The sequence below is a fragment of the Alnus glutinosa genome, chromosome 5, assembly GCF_958979055.1.
Source record: "Alnus glutinosa chromosome 5, dhAlnGlut1.1, whole genome shotgun sequence".
Taxonomy (NCBI): Eukaryota; Viridiplantae; Streptophyta; class Magnoliopsida; order Fagales; family Betulaceae; genus Alnus; species Alnus glutinosa.
In genome coordinates, this window is record NC_084890.1 from 32,444,148 (window position 1) to 32,464,685 (window position 20,538).

Consider the following 20,538-nt stretch of genomic DNA (forward strand, 5'->3'; position numbering starts at 1 on the left):
GTCTATCATTTGATGCAATACCTCCTTCAAGAATCTTGGTTGTGGAGGATTTTAAAAACTTTCAATTTCACTCATTGAATTTCTAATTTGATGCAATATCCCCCATTTGTTAGGGTTAGGCGTAAAATCAGACGGTAGAAGGGTAAAACGATCTTTTGCCATTTGGGGGTGGCCAATCCACGCCTAAGGGCCTTGGGTTGGTTCGTTCAGTCCCATTGGCCTATTTTTTTCTTTGTATTTTTTTAATGAGGTACATTTGTCATGTTTTGATTGAGTTGTTAGTTTTTTTTATGTCAAATGGACGGAGGTACTATTTGGGTATATGCTCATAAGCGAGGTAACATATGTAATCGAAAGTAAAACCGAAGTGGGAAAAAATAAAGTTGTTAAAACTGAGAGGGCAAAACGGTATTTAATCATAATTTTTAAATCAAAATTACGCGTAAATTTAAAATTTTATGAAAGTTTTAGGTGCATAAAGGTTATTTCACCCATTTTGCTGTCTCATTTAATGCCTAACCCAAACGGAGGGGGACATTGCATTAAATTAGAAGTTCGAGGGGTAAAATTGACAGTTTTTAAACGTAGCGGATTGTTTCGAAACGAGTAGAAGTTTATTGAGGTTTTGTGAAGTTTTCCCAAATTGTATCTTGTCACAATACATACATACATAGTAAAATGGTCAAAAAAAATTCGAGGCCAGAAAAGGAGAAGGCCCAAATTGTATCTTGTCCTGTTTGTGTCTTTCTAAATGTCACGTGACTTTAAAATTATAATTGGATTGAAATTCAATAATAATAATTTCAAATTTAATGATAATTTTAGAAGGCCCAAAACTCAAAAAAGTCATAGTCCTCCCTGTAGCATTATACAAACGCGGCAAGATCCAGGACTCCTTTGCGAGCAGAGGAAAAGCATATGTCTTTTTGACTCTTTTGGTTTATTGTGAGCAACTTGCGTTATTTAGCCGACTCTTTTTCCCTTGTTTGGCGATCAACTGAAAAATAGACTAGACTTTTGGTTGTCCAAGAAAATTCGTTTTGTAGAATATTCCATTAATTGCGTGTATTCTAGTTCAAAGAAGTCCCAAATTTACTTGTGTCCCAAATTTACACGTAATCCCAACGTCCTGACTGCAGCTAGACTTGTACTCACAGAAATTTCCAACCCACTCTAAAGGATAATACGAATATGGAAAAAGAGAAGTGGTTGGTTGAGCATAACTGAAACTCAAATATATAGTACTCTTATATATCTGTGGTTAATATAGCATCAACATAATTGTTATGTCTTTAACTTCTGCTCAGGAAAAAAAAAAAAACTGAAACTGAAACTGAAACTGAAGCTAATTTCTCCGTCGTTTGGGCTACCACTCAAGTCAAAAACAGCAGCCATCACACCACCTGCAAGCTACCTTCCTCTGCCAACATTTCTGTCAAACTCTTCACCCACAAAATGCAGCCATACCCAATGTAATTCAAGGTAAAAGCTTCAAATTCCCCTAGTTTCTGCAATCTTCTTTGTGAGCATTGATTTTATTTTATTATTTTATTTAGTTGAACGTGCCTCTTCTTTTTGGGTATTCTTTTCTTTTGCTTTAAAGATTGGATTTTTATGTGGGTTTTCTGTTTTTGGTTTTGTGGGTGTACTTGTTTACTCCTTAGAATTGGGATGCCTGTCAAAAAATACAGACCAAATGTTTATCTTATTCTTTCCACATGCGCATAGAGACACAGACATGTTGTTGAATCCTGCCTTCATCAATGTTAAGAGTAAGGGGTGGGATATCCAATTGTACATGTAGCTAATTAACTTGGCATGGAAATTAAAACAAAAACAAAAAATGAATAAAGCAAGGAACTAGTTTCTTGATATTAGGAAATGATTTCTGCAACATAATTGGCAAAGATAAAGATTGTAACCTATTTGTTTTGGTTCTTTAAGGTTGCGAGTAGCGACTATCTATTGAACTCTTATCTCGAACTCCTTTTGTAGCTTTGGGTCAAATCCAAATGAATACTTGTACTCAGAGAAATTTCAAAGTTCCAACCCATTCTCTAAAGCGTCATACGAATATGGAAGAAGAAAAGTGGTTGCCAACACTTTTGTCAAACTCGTCACCCACAAAATGCAGCCATATCCAATGTAATTCAAGGTAAAAGCTTCAAATTCCCCTAGTTTCTGCAATCTTCTTTGTGAGCATAGATATTATTTTATTGTTTTATTTAGTTGAACGTGCCTCTTCTTTTTGGTATTCTTTTCTTTTGCTTTAAAGATTGGATTTTTATGTGGATTTTCTGTTTTTGGTTTTGTGGGTGTTCTTCTTTACTCCTTAGGATGTCTGTCAAAAAACAGAGAACAAATTTTGTGGGCTGTTCGCTGAAACATTGTCATGTAGTTTTTCTGCTGGGTTATCGGCATTTGTAGTTTACTGAAATTAAAACAGCATCGTGCATTTGGGAGTTCCTTTCAATTACAGTACTATATGGTAACAAGATATCCAAAATAGTTTATAGGGGTTTGATGGACATGTATGAAATGTTGGGAAACATAGAACTTATCTTTAATTGTAAACAAATGAACATTATTGATTTGTCTGTATCTGTAAAGTCTAACCGATTGCTGAAGATAAATGAGATCAAGACAGAATAAGAAGATGGAGAAATGTTGTTTCTAAAATAGATTTCTGCTTGATACATTTACGTTTACAAGAAAACCATAAATAGACTTGTGAGGAAAGACACATCCCGTGAATCAAGTGTAGATAAGATTCAGTACACGTGCGGATCTGTCTTTCCTTAACAGTATTTAGCATAAAAAATTGAGGTACTCATGATCTAGCATTCAGAGTGGTCATTATTGGCGTGTGTACTTTTGTTAAGGGTGGTGAAGGATAGGGATGAATTCCACAGCTAATGGGAAGTTTGGAAGAATTTGGAGAAAATTCCAGCGTTGTCGTGTCTTAGTTTAAGGGATGTCAAGTAAAGTTTGGTTGTAGAAATGAGGTTTAGGCTTTATGAATTAGGGCATAATTGACGTCTTTGTGGCATATTGATGTCTTTGTGGTATATTTGATGTATTCATGGCATAAGAGTGATTACTCTATCATGTGACATTGGATAGGTTCGTAGTCAAAATATTCTTTCGTAGTGGACCAGAGTTTTGGTCGGTCGAAGGAAAAGAAGAGGTTGGATGCTTATTTGCTCTTGAAGAAGACCAGAAAAATACACTGCTATTCTCTTTACCCTCTCTTCCAAATCTCAAAAGAGTTGCAAACATTAATTGCATGTATCTTGGTTCAACGCAGGCCCAAAAAAAACAACTGAAACTGAAGCTGATTTCTCCATCGTTTGGGCAACCACTCAAGTTAAAAACAGCAGCCATCTCACCAACCGCAAGCTACCTTCCTCTGGCAACATTTTTTGTCAAACTCTTCACCCACAAAATGCTGCCATACCCAACGTAATTCAAGGTAAAAGCTTCAAATTCCCCTAGTTTCTGCAATGTTCTTTTTGAGCATAGATTTCTTTTGTTGTTGTTGAACGTGATTCTTCTTTTTGGGTATTCTTTTCTTTTTCTTTAAAGATTTGATTTTTATGAGGGTTTGTTGTTTTTAGTTTGTGGGTGTTCTTGATTTCATTGGGTTTGCTTGAATGGAGAATATTTAGATTGTGGGTGTTTGCATCTATGGGAAGTAGTTGGAAGAAGGAAAAAATGAGTGACATAATATTCAAGAAAGAAGAACGAAAAATAGTTGAATAAAGTGGTCAACAAAGTGATTCTTACAATAGGGGGAGGTGATTCTTCTCTAGGCTTTGTAGAACTGAATGGAGTAGGAGTTTCTGGTGTTTCTTTGGATTCTGAAGAACTAAATGTAGATGTTGGAGTTTCTGACGGTTATTGCAGAATCTACTGTAAGATTATTTCTTCTATTTGAATGCTAACTCTTGACGCAGGCTAAGAAGGAGGTTTGGCAATATTATTGTTGCTATTTGGCTTGAGTATCATGAGCTTGCTTGTGCATATGATTTGACAAGTGTTTATTTCCTGTGCAACACAATGCATGTGTACATGACAATATATGGTTGTCTTCACCTTAGAATTGGGATGCCTGTCAAAAAGCAGAGACCAAATGTGGTGGGCTGTCCGCTGAAACATAGTCATGTAGTTTTTCTGGTGGGTTAACGGCATTTGTAGTTTACTGAAATTAAAGCAGCATCATGCATTTGGGAGTTCCTTTCAAATACAAAACTATAAAAGTTTATAGGGGTTTGATGGGCATGTATGAAATCTAGGATCTGGTATTGATATCAAGCATATTTAAGACACTATTAGCAGCCTAGCAGGTTAGCACAAGAAATTGAGGTACTGATATCAAGCATTTGGTGAAGGATAGGGAAGAATTGGACAGCTATGTACGGGCACTAATGGGGTGTTTGGAAGAATTTGGAGGAAATTACAGAGCTGTCCTGTCTTAGTTTAAGGGCTGCCAAGTAAAGTTTAGTTGTAGAAATGAGGTTTAGGCTTAATGAATCAGGGCATATTTATTGTTGTGCTAATATTTTCACTCATAGTATTGGTTTTTCTTATTTGAGATTTAGTTTAGACTAAATAGTTGTTTTTCAAGCTTTGAAGAATTGTTATAAATTGTTTTGGCGTTGAGTGAGTTGTTGTTGCAAATTTTGGGGAACTACTTGGTTTGTTAGTGAGCGAGCTAGGTATGTAGCTTAGCTAATGGAATTTGAAAAATATCACTTGTTTAATTGTGATTCTAGATCATGTGCATGAAAGTAAAATTGTTTTTATATTTCTGGATATTTTCTTTTACTTGTGCGTTGAGAAAATTACATGCACTTGGTAAATGCATTACTTGATATTACATATGGGGAATTAATTGTTGGAGTTTGGTTAGAAGTAGAGGTTTCAATAAATATGTCATTGTATTAGTTATTTGTATTGTTGGAAGATGAGACTTGGATTATGTAGTTTTTTAATTTTTAAGTATATTGGACCATATTATGTTGCCGGGAGAATTTATCTTAGAGACCAATTGAGATTTTTAATTTGTTGTGTTTTTGTAGTTATGGAGTACTTTAACAGAAAATGTATTTTTTTTTTTTATTAAGTTTTGTTGGATTATTTATAGATCTCTAATTGATGTTTTATAAGTAATTTGGTAGTATAGATAGTTGGTTCTTGGGATGAAATAGAATTGTAAAAAAAATGTTTCAATTAGCTTTAATATCAATTCTTAGTAAAATAGTCTTTGTTCTTCAATACTGTTTACCTTTTAAAAGCTGCATTTGTCTTTCCTAATTTGCTGAGTTTTGAGGTTTTTTTTTTTTTTTTCTTCTAACTTGATATTTTTCTTATATAGTTCTAGTGTACCTCAGTTGTCCTTTCGCTTTTTAATGATATTTTGATTTTTTTTTTTTTTTTTTTTTAATTCTTAGTGGGCGTGCCTTGGGCATGACACTTAACCCAAATTCTTTTCTAATTGTGACAATATCATTCACTAGGTGAAGATCAAAGAGAAAACCATGACAGAAATCGTTGTGACCCTTGTCATCAATGAGCTGGTTCAATTAATCGTTCATGAATCAAAACTGCTAAGGGGTGTCCACCAAGAAGTTGTAGACATTAGAGATGAACTGGAGAGCATCCAGTGTTTCCTCAAAGATGTAGATAAAGGAGACCTCCAAGATGGTTTCAAAACGTGGGTGAAACAAGTGAGAGAAGTAGCCTATCATATAGAAGATGTAATAGATGAATATGTACTTCACATGGCACAACGTCGTCATCAACAAAGTTTTATTGCTTTCCTCCATAAAACTTGTCGCTTATTGAAAAAACTAAAACCACATCATGACATAGCTACCAAGATTCAAGATATCAAAATATCAGTCTGTGAAATCAAGGAACGAAGTGAAAGATATGGTTTTAGTTCCTTAGAGCAAGGATCAAGTAGCAATGCAACAAATGTTACATGGCATGACCCTCGAGTGGGTTCACTTTTCATTGAGGAAGATGAAGTTGTGGGTATTGAGTCTACAAGGGATGAACTCATAAGCTGGTTGGTGGGGGGAGCATCCATACGCTCTGTGATTTCAGTGGTAGGCATGGGCGGAATGGGTAAGACAACTCTTACCAAAACAGTATATGAGAATGAATCAGTGAAGGGACATTTTGACTGCCGTGTTTGGATAACTGTGTCTCAGTCATACAACATGCAGAAGATACTCATGTCCATGACAAAGCAAATTTACCAAGCAAAAGAAACGGCTCTAGGGCAAATAGACATGATGGACGAGATAACACTAATTACCCAACTGAGAAAATATTTACAGCAAAAGAGGTATGTTGTGGTTTTTGATGATGTCTGGAAGACAGAGTTTTGGGAATTTGTGAAACATGCTTTACCATGCAATGACAGAAGCTGTAGGATTATCATCACAACACGTAATGATCTCGTTAGTGTTTCTTGTAAAGAATCTTTATTCGATAAGGTCCACAAGCTACAACCTCTGTCTCAAGATGAGGCTTGGGTATTGTTTTGTAGAAAGGCATTCCAGACCAAGTTTCGGGGGTGTTGTCCCAGAGAGTTGGTGAGACAGTCGATGGACATTGTCAAAAAATGTGAAGGACTACCACTTGCAATTGTTGCCATAGGTGGTCTTCTGTCAACAAAGGAGAAGGTGCCATTAGAATGGCAAAAGTTGCTTGATGGCCTTAGCTATGAGCTAGCATGTAATCCCCACCTTTCAAACGTTGTAAAAATTCTCTCTCTCAGTTATCATGATCTGCCTTACTACCTCAAGTCTTGCTTCTTGTACTTTGGTCTTTTTCCGGAGGACTATTCAATTGCTGATTTAAGACTATTTCGATTATGGATAGCTGAGGGCTTTATAAAAAGAAAGAAGGGCAAACCATTGGAAGAAGTAGCAGAAGAATATTTAGTGGAGCTTGTCCATAGAAACTTGGTTCAAGTTTCATTTGGGGAGCTTGATTATGAGTTGAGTAGAAAGTACCGAATCCATGATCTACTGCATGAAATCATAATATCAAAGGCTGGAGAGTTGAATTTCTGTCAAGTCCTGGAAGCAGGTGACACAACTTTCCATGGAAAAAGTCGGGGCCTATCAATCCACGATGCTAGAGAAATTCTTTTTGAGACAAGTGAGTACACTCGAGTTCGTTCTATTTTTCTCTTCAACATTAATGAGATGCCCAGGTCTTTCATAGTTAAATTGTTCAAAAAGTTCAAGCTTTTGAAAGTGTTGGATTTCGAAGATGCTCCTATTGATTATCTTCCTCAAGAAGTGGGTAATTTATTCCACTTGAAGCACTTAAGTTTGAGGAGAACAAAAGTGAAGATACTTCCAAAGTCGGTGGGTAGGCTATTGAACCTACAGACACTAAATGTCATGGAAACTGCAGTGCGAGAGTTACCAATTGAGATATTTAAGCTTCATAAGCTAAGGCATATTTTGGCTCATTCTCATGACTTCGAAATTAAAAGCAACTTTTATTCAGTGCGAGGAGTAAAAATACATGAAGGCATTGGATGTTTAAATGACTTGCAGATGCTATCATTTATTGAGGCAAATCATCATGGGGTTGGTCTATTTGAACAGCTCGGAAAGTTAAGTCAATTGAGGATGTTGGCCATTTCAAATGTCACTGCAAAAAGTGGAAGGGCTTTGTGTACCTCCATACAAAATATGGTCCACCTTAAAATTTTGGTTGTAGGCTCCACCAGTGAAGATGAGATTATAGACTTACAATCAATTTCTTCACCACCTCAATTTCTAGAGCATATCTCTCTATGGGGGCGATTGAAGCAGTTGCCCAACTGGATTCTAGAGCTTCAGAATTTGGCCACACTAATCTTATCTTTCTCATCATTGAAGGAAGATCCATTGTCGTCTGTCCAGGCTTTGCCGAATCTAGTTACCATTTCCCTCAATCATGCGTTTCAGGGGGAGCAACTGCATTTTGAGGAAGGAGGTTTTCGAAAACTCAAGAGGCTCACACTCAGAGAGATGAAAAAATTAAAGATGGTGAAAATAGACAGAGGATCATTGCTCGATCTTGAGCAACTAGAGATTGGGCCATGCCCGCAGATGAAGGAGCTACCCTCTGGAATCCAGCATCTGGAAAGCCTAAAGATTCTCGACTTCTATGAAATGCAGGGAGAATTTGTGCTACGTATGCAACCAAATGGAGGCGAAGATTATTGGAAAGTCAAGAAGGTAAGTACTATTCGTCTTTGGTATAGGATTAAAGGAGAACGATATCAAACATACAAGCTGGGTGACTCACACTTGTTGGAGCATCTGCAAGGAGTTCCAACCTAGCAGCTGTAATTAGGCTTGGGCCAGCACATGATCTTTGATAATTAAAAGCTTCATTCTTCCAAGAATTTTGGCCGAGTAGAGGATTAGGACTTCGCGATCCTCTTTCACATTTTCTATTCATTATAGGGGATGATGTTAGAGCATATTTGGATTACCCTGAAGTTAGGGATTTGATGAGAATTGTATTGCATTTAATAAAGACTAGATTACTTTGAATTTAGTGATTTGATGATGTTGAATCACTATAAATTAAAGGATTTGATTAATTAGGATTATTTAATAGCCTTTTGTATTGTAAACTTATCAAGGAATAAAAGCATAATGTAGTCATTTGGGCTTTATTTTGTAAATGTAGGTCACCAACCGAACCATGTAAATTTCATTGTGTTCCATTTTATATTTTCTGCTATTGTTTTTATTTTTCTATATGATTATCTTTTCTTTCAGAATTCTTATCCGGACTTATTCTCAGGGAAGAATCCATAAATAACCTTCATGGAATAAGAATAATTGGCAAGGGACAACTATATAACATATATCTCTGTTTTGTAAATGTAATGTCCTAGAAAATATTTAATGGGTTTATTAGGATAACATAAAAATAAGTTCATTTGGTGTGGTAAATGTTTCTAACAAGGTGAAGATCAGACAAGAAATCATGACAAAAACCGTTGTGACCCTTGTCATCAACAAGCTGGTTCAGTTGATCGTTCATGAATCAAAATTGCTACGGGGTGTCCACCAACAAGTTGTGGACATTCGAGATGAACTGGAGAGCATCCGGTGTTTTCTCAAAGATATAGATAAAGGAAGAGACCTCCAAGATGGTGTCAAAACGTGGGTGAAACAAGTGAGAGAAGTAGCATATCATATAGAAGATGTAATAGATGAATACGTTCTTCGCGTGGCACAACGTCTTCATCAGCAAAGTTTTATTTCTTTTCTCCATAAAATTGACCGTTTATTGAAAAAAAATAAAACCACATCATGACATAGCTACCAAAATTCAAGATATCAAAATATCAGTCTGTGAACTCAAGGAACGATGTGAAAGATATGGTTTTAGTTCCTCAGATCAAGGACCAATTAGTAGAGCAACAAATATTACATGGCATGACCCTCGAGTGGGTTCACTTTTCATTGAAGAAGATAAAGTTGTGGGTATTGAGTCTACAAGGGATGAACTCATAAGTTGGTTGGGGGGGGGGGGGGGGGAGTATCTAAACGCTCTGTGATTTCAGTGGGAGGCATGGGCGGAATTGGTAAGACAACTCTTACCAAAAAAGTATATGAGAATGAATTAGTGAACGGACATTTTGATTGCTGTGTTTGGATCACCGTGTCTCAGCCATACAATGTGTCCAAGATACTCATGTCCATGACAAAGCAAATCTACCAGGCAAAAGAAACTACTCTAAGGCAAATAAACATGGCAAACGAGATCACACTAATTAGCCAGCTGAGGAAATGTTTACAGCAAAAGAGGTATGTTGTGGTTTTTGATGAAGTCTGGAAGATAGAGTTTTGGGAAATTATGAAACATGCTTTACCATGCAATGACAGAGGTAGCAACATTATCATCACAACACGTAGTGATCTCATTGGTGTTTCTTGTAAAGAATCTTTATTTGATCAAGTGCACAAGCTACAACCTCTATCTCAAGACAAGGGTTGGGAATTGTTTTGCAGAAAGGCATTCCAGATCGAGTTCCAGAGGTGTTGTCCGAGAGAGTTGGTGATAATGTCGATGGACATTGTCAAAAAATGTGAAGGCCTACCACTTGCAATTGTTGCCATAGGTGGTCTTTTGTCAACAAAGGAGAAGGTGTCGTTAGAATGGCAAAAGTTGCACGATAGCCTCAGTTCTTAGCTACAATGTAATCCTCACCTTACAAGTATCACTAACATTCTATCTCTCAGTTGTCATGATCTTCCGTGTTACCTAAAGTCATGCTACTTGTACTTTGGCATTTTTCCAGAGGACTACTCAATAAGTGGTTCAAGATTACTTTGGCTATGTGTAGCTGAGGGCTTTATAAAAGGAAAGAAGGGAAAAACATTGGACGACGTAACAAAAGAATACTTAATGGAGCTCGTCCATAGAAACTTGGTTCAAGTTTCATTTGGGGAGCATGATTATGAGATATACAGAATGTATAGAATCCATAATCTGCTGCATAAAATCATCCTATCGAAGGCTGCAGAGTTGAATTTTTATCAAGTTCTAGAAGCTGGTGACACAACTTCCCTTGGAAAAAGTCGGTGCCTATCAATCCGCGATGTTCGAGAAAATGTTTCGAGACAAGTGAGTACTCTCGGGTTCGTTCTATTTTTCTCTTCAACACTAATGAAATGCCTAGGTCTTTCATAGTTAAATTGTTCAAAAAGTTCAAGCTTTTGAAAGTGTTGGATTTCGAAGATGCTCCGATTGATTATCTTCCTCAAGAAGTGAGTAATTTATTCCACTTGAAGCACTTAAGTTTGAAGAGAACAAAAGTGAAGATACTTCCAAAATCGGTGGGTAGGCTACAGAACCTACATACACTAAATGTCGTGGGAACTGCAGTGCATGAGTTACCAATTGAGATATTTAGGCTTTACAAGTTGAGACTGATTTTGGCTCATTCTCATGACTTCGAAATTAAAAATACCTTTTATTCAATGAGAGGTGCAAAAGTGCATGAAGGGGTTGGATGTTTAAACGACTTGCAAGCGCTATCATTTATTGTGGCAAATCATTCTGGGGTTGGTTTATTTGAAGAGCTCGGAAAGTTGAGTTAATTGAGGATGTTGGGCATTTCAAATATGGCAGCAGAACGTGGGAGGGCTTTGTGTACCTCCATACAAAATATGGTCCACCTTAAAACTTTGATTGTAGTCTCAATAAGTGAAGATGAGATTATAGACTTACAATCAATTTCATCACCACCTCCATTTCTAAAGGATAGCTATCTAATTGGGCGATTGGAGAAGTTTTCCAATTGGTTTCCAGAGCTTCAGAATTTGGTCTTACTAGTCTTATTTTCCTCATCATTTGAGGAAGATCCACTGCCGAGTGTCCAGGCTTTGCCTAATCTAATTACCCTTTCCCTCAATCATGCCTATGATGGGGAGCAATTGAATTTTAAGGAAGATGGTTTTCAGAAACTCAAGCGGCTCACACTCGAAGAGATGAAAAAACTAAAGATGGTAGAAATAGAAAGAGGATCACTTCCTGGTCTTGAGCAACTAGAGATTGGGCCATGTCCAGAGATGATGGAGGTACCCACTGGAATCTAGCACTTGAAAAGCTTAAAGATTCTCGACTTCTATGAAATGCTGGGAGACTTTGTGCTATGTATGCAGCCAAATAGAGGCGGAGATTATTGGAAAGTCAAGAAAGTAACTACTATTTATTTCAGTTATAGTATTAAAGGAAAACGATATAAAAAATACAGGCTTGGTGACTCAGACTTGTTGGAGCTTTTGCAACGGTGAGTCTTGGAGTATCAAATTGCCATGGAGTTTCAGTGATGGACAAGGTATGTGCCTCTAAGCCACATAACTTCCATGAAAAATTTGTAGTTCGGTTATATGTAATGATAAAATTATTCACATTGTCGTTAACTAACCAAATTTTGATGGTTAACAAGACTTGAATTGGCTGGTGAGTCCCAATGTAGCAGTTGTAATTGGGCTTGTGCCAGCATGTCACGGGTCTAATTATAGAGTAATATTTTTGATACATTTCCCCATAAATTGGAAATATTCAAGACTTCCGAACTCACCCATCCATTATTCAATTAAATTTTATTTATTAGAAACGGGACTAAAACATTAAAACTACACTCAAATGTTTTGAAGATCGAAAGGCTTAAATACTTTGGCTAATTAGCATTCTGAGTGGGTCATGTTTAACCAAGTTGAGCAGCTTGAAATGAATTCTAATGTGCAAAATTTTTCCTTCTTTCTCCAGCTAGAATCGTAAATTTTTTATGCAATTTTGTGCCAAAATCCAGAAGCATCAGTGATTAAATGCTAATAAGAAGTACCAAATAGAGTTCGCAATTCACGTGTCAAAGAACAATCATGGCTTCGATTGGAACGGTCACCAAAACCCAAAATCAGGATACCAACAATTCAAAATCTATAAAAAAAATCAACCAACATTGTTAATGTTCTTAATGACTTAGACCAACGTTGTTATTCAGCCTTGCTTGTTTACTTGTTCTTGGAAAATAAATGGGTCATGTGGGTTGGATTCTGAGCTAGTGACTTAGAAAAGGGGCAGGAATCAGAGGCAATAGAGTGACAAAGTAGTAAGAAAATGACTATTATAAGGCAATACTGTTCAATGACAAGAGTGATTGTTTTATCAATGGACGGCTTTTGTGAATGTTAATTCGTGTGTTATTCCCATCACCAAACCAATAGTTATTCCTTTCTTTTCTTTAGAGGAATATCTATTTCTCATTGTGAAGAATAACTATATATTCTGCATGATTAATTATTCCTGTGAATAATGAAGTAACCAACCATGCCTCTAATGAGTAGAAAGAAATAAATTCTCAACCTGCACAGCTAGCTCAAACACTAGTGTATAGTATACGGTTTGTGCAAAAGCTAAATAAGCTAAATGAGAAAAGAGGGTTAGAATTTCATGTACGATGGAATATTACCTTAAATAAGTTTAGAACTGTCTCCACATGTTAATGTGTGTTGTCACGCTAAGGACTCCCTCGATATATCTACCTTAGAAGGGTTCCTCGTCGTTAAAATATATATATATTATTGGTAAGTTACACACGCACTCGATGAGACTTGAACTCACGACCTCATTCTCCATCTTGCAATACAAGGAAGTAGTACCAGAGCTAAAGCTCATTGGTAACTCCCTCGATATTATTGACTACAGGAAGTTACTTCGACACGAACTCAACACGAAATTAGCAAGTTAGAGTTAAAAGTTGACCTATATAGTCTTATACTCATACTTCGATACAATCCGAACCCGACATACTATATTTAAGTTGTCAAGTTTTGATAGGACCCGTGAACTTGACATGAACCTAATACAAAATTAGTAAATTAGGGTTTATTAGTCTAATCCGTTTAATTAAATGAGTCAGATTAGAATTAATCTATACAGTATTCTATCCATATTTTAACACAATCAGAATTTAACACATAACACGAATGGCAAACCCTAACATGAACAAAGCAACACCGACAGAAACTCTCCAAATCTTCAAGAAAATTGGAACCACATATACTTGGGCACACAATTCAAGATCATCATATCCTGTACGACACTAGCATGTGGAAAGAGCATGTCGTTATATGTTGACTTTTTTACTTTATTATTATTATTTTTTAAAAAAAAAATCAAATTCTCCATCAAACTTTCATTTCATTGCCAATGTAAATCTGAACTACTATAAATTGTCAATGTCTCCTCCAGTCAAAAAACCAAAATTATCCTTACAAATTGAAAAAATACAAAAAATACAAATATATATATATATATATATATATATATAAAAAAACTAGAAATATATATATATTTCACTGGGTGGCACCATTCTCTCTTGGTTGATGAGACTCCATCACGGTGATCGATATTATCTACTTTATGTTAAGCCTAATGTCCACCCCGTGAAATCAATCAAAGCCAGCACAAATCAATTCTGTCAAAGAAACCCATCGAGACAAATATTCTTTACAAGGCAAATATTGGGCAAACCAGGAAACCAATATTTGCCTTGCCCTTCTTGCCTTAATCACTCAACTACTGTCCAATTCTATCCAAGATACTCATCAAGTATACATGGCATCAAAGACAAGTCAATAAGGCAAGCATTGCCTTATGCAGCAACCAAACACTGGACGTGCTCATCAAGATTTGACAATGAGAAGCAGCAGTCATGGCGTGCTCATCAAGCACTGATATTTAACAGCAGAAGCCGGGATTGCAGACCATCTAAGGAAAGACTAGAGAAGCCGGTTTTCCTTAAGTGACACTTGATTGTATTTGAATTTAAAACTTTCTGTTAGTCTACACATGTGAATCAGTATATATGTATGTGAACAGCATTGTAATAAAAATCAAGCAATCAATTCCTCTGCATATCAACTCTTTTATGGTATCAAAGCTTTCATTAGGCACACGCCAACAAACGATCCAAACACCTTCTCTATTTTTCAATGGCTGCTTCATCTTCAACCCCTGCTGCCATGCCAACTCTCAATGCAAAAATCCCTACCGCCATGCCAACTCTCAATGCAGCCTCTACTCTACCTCCACCAAACCTCACCTTCCATGAGAAATTAGAAGGTCCCAATTATCTTAGTTGGCTCACCCAGTTTCTCCCCATTCTACGTAGCCAAGAAGCTATGGGGATTGTTGATGGAACGGATACATGCCTTCCACAATTTCTTGCCGATGTCAGTGGCAAACAAATTCCTAATCCGGAATTTACAATCCGGCAGAGAAATGATCAAACCATCCTTAGCTGGATCAATATCACATTGTCAAGGAAGGTGTTGTCTACCATTTATAGCTTGGACACTAGGCTTAACACTTTACTCATCCTCTCTTTGTTGCTGTAATTTCAAAAGTTGTCACCTTCAAGCACCAAGCCATTTTTTTATCTAAGCAAATAAGGAAATGGTTATAGGAATTAAAACATTGAAAAAGTGGTGGACTCCACAACAACAAATCGAAAATGAAAATTACAAAGCATAACACGTACAAACAACTAGTAAGAAATGCGGCAAAAAAATGACCTAATCCTCTCTAAAAGGATTGCATAAAGTGGTTTCTGAAGTAAAAAGGACACATAAATGGGTAACCCTTCCCGGACCCCACTAAGGAACTACAATAACCACCAAAAGGAGGTTGTTGAGGGGGAGACAATGTAAAAATCTGAGTGGGATCCGTTTACGAGGAACGATCTCTGAATGCAAAAGTCTCCTCAACACGTTCAAATAATATAAGAATAGGGAGACAAAATCCCACAAAAAGCAACACTAAAAGAAGAAAACAAAGATACAACAGAAAAATAACAATAATGTAAAAAATCCATAAAAGCACAGCAATTGCAACGGTAGAAGGCAGTAGCGGAGAGGCACGTGAAGCCCATACGCAGCCTTAAGGGTGTAGATTGAACCACGGGTGATTGACAATTTTTTGATAGTTTGGGGGTATTTGTCTCAACTTTGAGGACAATATTGTACATTAAATGATAGTTTGAATGGTGTACGTAGACTTTTCGATTATAAATTTACAGCATAATTTATGGATCTCAATACGAGGTGAAATAAGATAACATTTATCCTACTAATAAATCTTATTAAGATAAGATAATTAACCCTATTGAAAATATAATTTTCCCTAACTGAATTATTTTTCTTAATCTTAATCTTATCACCAAGATCATAACACGTTGCTTTAGAAAACATATGGTTTTGAGGACGATTTTGTTGTGTAATGGCTAACAATGTGGGTTTTCCACGATGCACCTACTTTAAAAATTAAAAAGGAAAAAATAAGAATAATGCTACTCTTTACACTTATTTATTATATTCATTTGATACTATTGACGTGACATGTTTTAAGTGATTTTTCTTTTATTTATTTTTAAATATTTAACATGGAAAGCCACTTAAAACACGTTATATCAACATGTATGAAGTGAATGTGATAAATGTGTGGAAAAAAAAAAAAAAAGACTTTCTCGTTTTCACGGTGCTTGAAGCCTACTGAGATTGAAGGGCTCTCAAAAAATTTGAAGTGGCCTCTTATGAAATTGTTTAAGCAGGGTAATTAATTTGCTGGCTTCTTATGCCATTGCTTGTGAAGATTGATTTTGCCTATCTTCATAATATAATGCTACGCTTCACATTCATTACACACCAACTAAAGTGATGTGTTTTAAGTAGTTTCTTAAGTTAGTCACTTAAAAATAAAAATAAAGGAAAAACCCACTTAAAACACTCAACTTCAACCAATATAAAATAGATGTGAAAAGTAGCATTACTCATCTTCTTAAGCTAGCAAAGGACAAGGAAAACATTGATGAAAATCACAGTTTTAACGCATTCGATCTTGGTCATTGTCGGCCTTGGATGAGATTTTGAAAGCTGTGTAGTGTGATTGCTGGCAGTGGATGCGCTGATCATGTGTTTCTCGAGTTGTTCTTGAGACGACAAATTAAAGCATTTTATTGTTTGGGAAAATTACAACAACAGATTAGGCCATTTAGGGATAGTAGGCGTCGACAATATTCTATTCTTTTCAGCCTATACCTCTCAAATTAAAATGCCTATTTCGAAGCTATTTCATTCTACCTCCACTTTTTTTTTTTCTTTTTTTAATGAAAATTATTTATTTTCTTTTAAGGACGGGTGGTTGAACCAAAGTCTAAAATTGACTGACTGATCACAATAAATCTAAAAAAGAAATGAAGGAGATGCATGTTCCCATTCCGTCCACTTTGGGTTTGAACTTTTTAGTCTTCTAGTCTTCTTCTACACGAAAATTGACGTTGTACGTGAGGTGATAAAAGCAATAAGGACTAACAATAAATCCAAAAAATGTAATTAATGGTCCGTCTACATGACTTTTGGAGTCTTTGGAGAGGGAAATTGGCAGTTAAATTCCACATGGGCCCCAGATGTTATTTGAAAGTGATAATCAATCAAGTGTACATGCATAAAGATGAGTAGCTACAAGTGTACGTTGAAGACGTTGCAAGATGTAATATAATCAAGTGTACAAAAAGAAATAAAGAAGATCGATGTTCCGTCCACTTTGGGTTTGGAATTTTATGTCGATGCAAAGACTACAGACCATAAGAAATAAAAGAAGTCAAGAATTAATATTGTTATCCGTGCACATTGGGTTTACAATTTTGTGTCAATTTAAAGAACCACATGACTTGGAGTCTTTGGAGATGCAAATTGCCAGTTAAATTCTACATGTTTACATATCTAATTAGTGATGACTAGCTAGCTACAAGTCTTGAACCCGTTGGAAGATTTAAATTAATATGGTGATTTTAATTTGTCTATTTTTTTTTTATTTTTTTTTTAGAATTCTTCCAGTAAGATGATTATTGATAAATTCAAGTATGAGTTTGGAAGTTTATCTCAATACAAAGACCCCACGCTTGGAGTCGTCTATACCCAAATTGCACGTCGTAAGAATCACAAGAGAGAGGAAAATGACAGCAATTAATTAATTGGTTATCACTTGCCAAGAAATTGGTGCAAAGAATCCACACATCCGAGTCTTCTGCGTGCAAATTGGAATTGCGTGTTAAGACGTGCGTTCCATTTGGATGACTTGAAACATTTGGAAGGATATTTTGGCAATTATTTCTACTCAAATTTGTAAAATATTAAGTTAATTAACTGATAATTAACTTCAAATGCTACTATAATACTATCACATTATCATAATTAATTAATTTATGCGGAGGAATTGTAGATCATAATTCATGAGAGATCTAAGATTGCCTATATTCTACTCCCACATTTTTTTCTCTCTTTTCCTTTCCACTGTTATCATTAGTATCATAGCCCCTAAATACATTATCCCTTGCAACTTGTCTTTGCCTCTCAATTTACAAACCAATGTACCAATAACATGACATCCCACTGCGGCCTCGAAATCCCGTAATTACTTTTAGCCTTCTCTATGTATTATTGCTAGCTAATTGATCTGTAAATTAAATAAGATCGTTTTACAAGTAGAAAATATGTAAGTTCACAACTTAGTAAGGAAATCGCCAACGAAACATAGCCCCGCCATATAGTCATGAGCCCATTTTGTATTAGTAAAAGAAGGTTAAACATATAAATAAGCACAATAAACATTGTGAGAAATCATTGGCGAGGATAGAACTAAGGTTAAAACACCTTATGATTGACAAGTTATGCTTATCGACCGGAAATATTACTGTAACCTTTGTTAATTAAAAACGATGTGTTTGGCAAAAAGATTATGCATGGTATTGTACTTAGAAAATCATGCATCAGTTAAAGATATATAGAAAATCATACACCGATTAAATTAGATAGAAAATCATGTTGATGAGGTGCACATTATAATACTAATACATATATTAACAATCATAACTATTCTCCTTTTTTTTTCTTTTTATTATTATTATTATTATTATTATTATTATTTTATCGTAACAGTCATAATTATTCTCTATATGGCTTATTCGTGCCCTTAAAGCTTAAACATTTCACGGTAGAGTTTGCGCGTCCCATAAGTCATATGAAACAACCCTTGTATTGTTATTGTGTACAATAATGATGAATAATATAAAATTGAAAAGAAAGAGAGTAAGAGAAAATCAAGATACAGAGTTACATGGTTCGGTAATGTACTTACGTCCACTGATATTTTAATATTACTCTTTATGCCTGAGAGAATATGAATCATTTGTTCCAACACCTTGTAATACCCCTTTCTAACCTAGGACTAAGACCACTATAATAAGGGTTAAGAGATAAATAAGATACAACAATTAAGGTGTAGATTAGGAAAATGGTAGTGAGTTTGTCTAGAATCGCTTTAATGGTGGGGAGATGCCGTTCGAATGATATGCCATGTGGGGTTAAGGAAAAACCCTACTACTACTTGGACAATGTATATAAAGTAACCATTCAAACGATTATGTGGAAAGCCACATGGGGCACAGAGGAAACCCTACCATTTGGACGATACAAAATAACCGTTCGAACAGCATGGCGTGAAGCCGCATATGATAAGTTGAAAAACCATAGCGTTCAAACGACAGGAGTACCGTTCTAATTATGAGAGGCTGCATACAATTTAGATAAGTCCAAAAGTTACATAAGTAGGAAGGGACTCAATACAATGGTTGCTCGTGTAGGGCTATGATACCATACCATCAAAACGATTTTCAAAATGCACGAATTGTTTTATTTCTCCGCACTTTTCACAATACAAGGTATATATATATATATATATATATACACCAAAGATCAGTATGATCGATGGAGCTCCGGGTCATTATATATACATAACACTAAAACCACTCTTTATCTACAGTTTTCCACTCAAGGGTTGTCGACAAATTCCCTACTAAAATGTCCACAGTAAATTAGTCTATGATCTAAAATGAAGTTATCTCTATGTAAATCAATATTTATTTATCCCAAATTCCCTGCTAAACCGTCACTCATTTTTCTTAATTCGCGTACAAATTAATAATAATTTTTTAAAAAATGTACACTCGTAATTTTGTTTTCAAAAAATATAGATATATGTGATGTTACGTACCCATTACATGGTTGAGTTTCAGCTTTCAAGATAAAATTGTATCTGAACAAGTCAATAATTCTAAGAGTCGTGATTAATTATACTTTGTTACGATCGAGATTGTGATAATGAAAGCAGTGAAGACTTTGCATGCACATATCCACTTTTTCTTTGCTGACCAAGAATAAATCCAAGAAATCTCTTCATTCATTCACAATAAATTCAAAAGAAGATGTAATTGCCGTCCACTTTGGGATTGAAACTTGAAAGTTTATCCCAATGCAAAGCGTCTACGCTTGGAATCGTCTATACGCAAATTCCACGTAAGGGCCCTACGATGACAATTTTTTTTTTTATTTTTTTGTTTATATAAGTAATTAAGTTTTAGGTTTAAATATTTTTTTGGTCCTTGAATTTTGACAATTTTATTTTTTAGTTTTTGAGTTTCAGTTCGCATTACTGATGATACCTCAATTTTGAGAAAAGACTAAAATTAAAAAAATAAATAAAAGAAGAAGAAGAAGAAGAGGGGTAGCTCATCCATCCTCTTGACCGGTCTAGGGTGGCCAAACCACCCCTATGAGGGGTGAAACCACCCCATGGCAGGAAAAAAAAAAATTAAGGGTTTTAGCCCTTGGAGATGACTGAACCACCCCCGTGGCCCATGGGAGATGGTTCGACCACCCCATGGCAAAAAAAATAAAATATAAAACAAAACAAAAAATAAAATATAAAAAAAAAAAAATCAAGGGTTTTGGCACTTGAGGATGGCCTAACCATCCACCTTTTTTTATTTTTAATGAAAATTATTTATTTTCTTTTAAGAATGGGTGGTTGAACCAGAGTCTCTCCACCAAAAGAGAAGAGAAATTACATCTCAAACAAAACATCTGTTGTAATTCA

General features: G+C 35.6%; 2 protein-coding genes across 4 annotated transcripts; both read left to right on the forward strand.

The window, feature by feature from the left end:
- The first annotated feature begins 1,291 nt into the window (after nucleotides 1–1,291).
- LOC133867951 (disease resistance protein RPM1-like) lies at nucleotides 1,292–8,627 on the forward strand. Of its 3 annotated transcripts, XM_062304732.1 has the most exons (3): nucleotides 1,292–1,482; nucleotides 3,308–3,472; nucleotides 5,520–8,627. In XM_062304732.1, the coding sequence occupies exon 3, from the start codon at nucleotides 5,541–5,543 to the stop codon at nucleotides 8,355–8,357; it is 2,817 nt and encodes a 938-aa protein (XP_062160716.1). In that variant the 5' UTR covers nucleotides 1,292–1,482; nucleotides 3,308–3,472; nucleotides 5,520–5,540; the 3' UTR covers nucleotides 8,358–8,627. The 3 variants fall into 3 exon arrangements, 2 of the variants coding, with proteins under 2 accessions (XP_062160716.1, XP_062160718.1); XR_009900246.1 differs by lacking the exons at nucleotides 3,308–3,472; nucleotides 5,520–8,627 and adding an exon at nucleotides 1,996–2,149; XM_062304734.1 differs by lacking the exon at nucleotides 1,292–1,482 and having other exon boundaries at nucleotides 3,209–3,472.
- Nucleotides 8,628–9,606: 979 nt separating this feature from the next.
- On the forward strand, nucleotides 9,607–11,138 carry LOC133869280 (disease resistance protein RPM1-like). Its single transcript, XM_062306234.1, has 3 exons — nucleotides 9,607–10,219; nucleotides 10,337–10,662; nucleotides 10,746–11,138. Exons 1-3 carry the CDS (start codon nucleotides 9,607–9,609, stop codon nucleotides 11,136–11,138), a joined length of 1,332 nt encoding a protein of 443 aa, XP_062162218.1.
- Nucleotides 11,139–20,538: the final 9,400 nt, after the last annotated feature.

Bases quoted from the DNA above. Each gene is read 5' to 3' on its own strand.
- LOC133867951 (XM_062304732.1), top strand. From the start codon at position 5,541: ATGACAGAAATCGTTGTGACCCTTGTCATCAATGAGCTGGTTCAATTA.
- LOC133869280 (XM_062306234.1), top strand. From the start codon at position 9,607: ATGGGCGGAATTGGTAAGACAACTCTTACCAAAAAAGTATATGAGAAT. The intron at 10,220-10,336 runs GTTCTTAGCTAC...GCATTTTTCCAG, and splicing joins AAAGTTGCACGATAGCCTCA to AGGACTACTCAATAAGTGGT. The intron at 10,663-10,745 runs GTGAGTACTCTC...TTGTTCAAAAAG, and splicing joins GAGAAAATGTTTCGAGACAA to TTCAAGCTTTTGAAAGTGTT.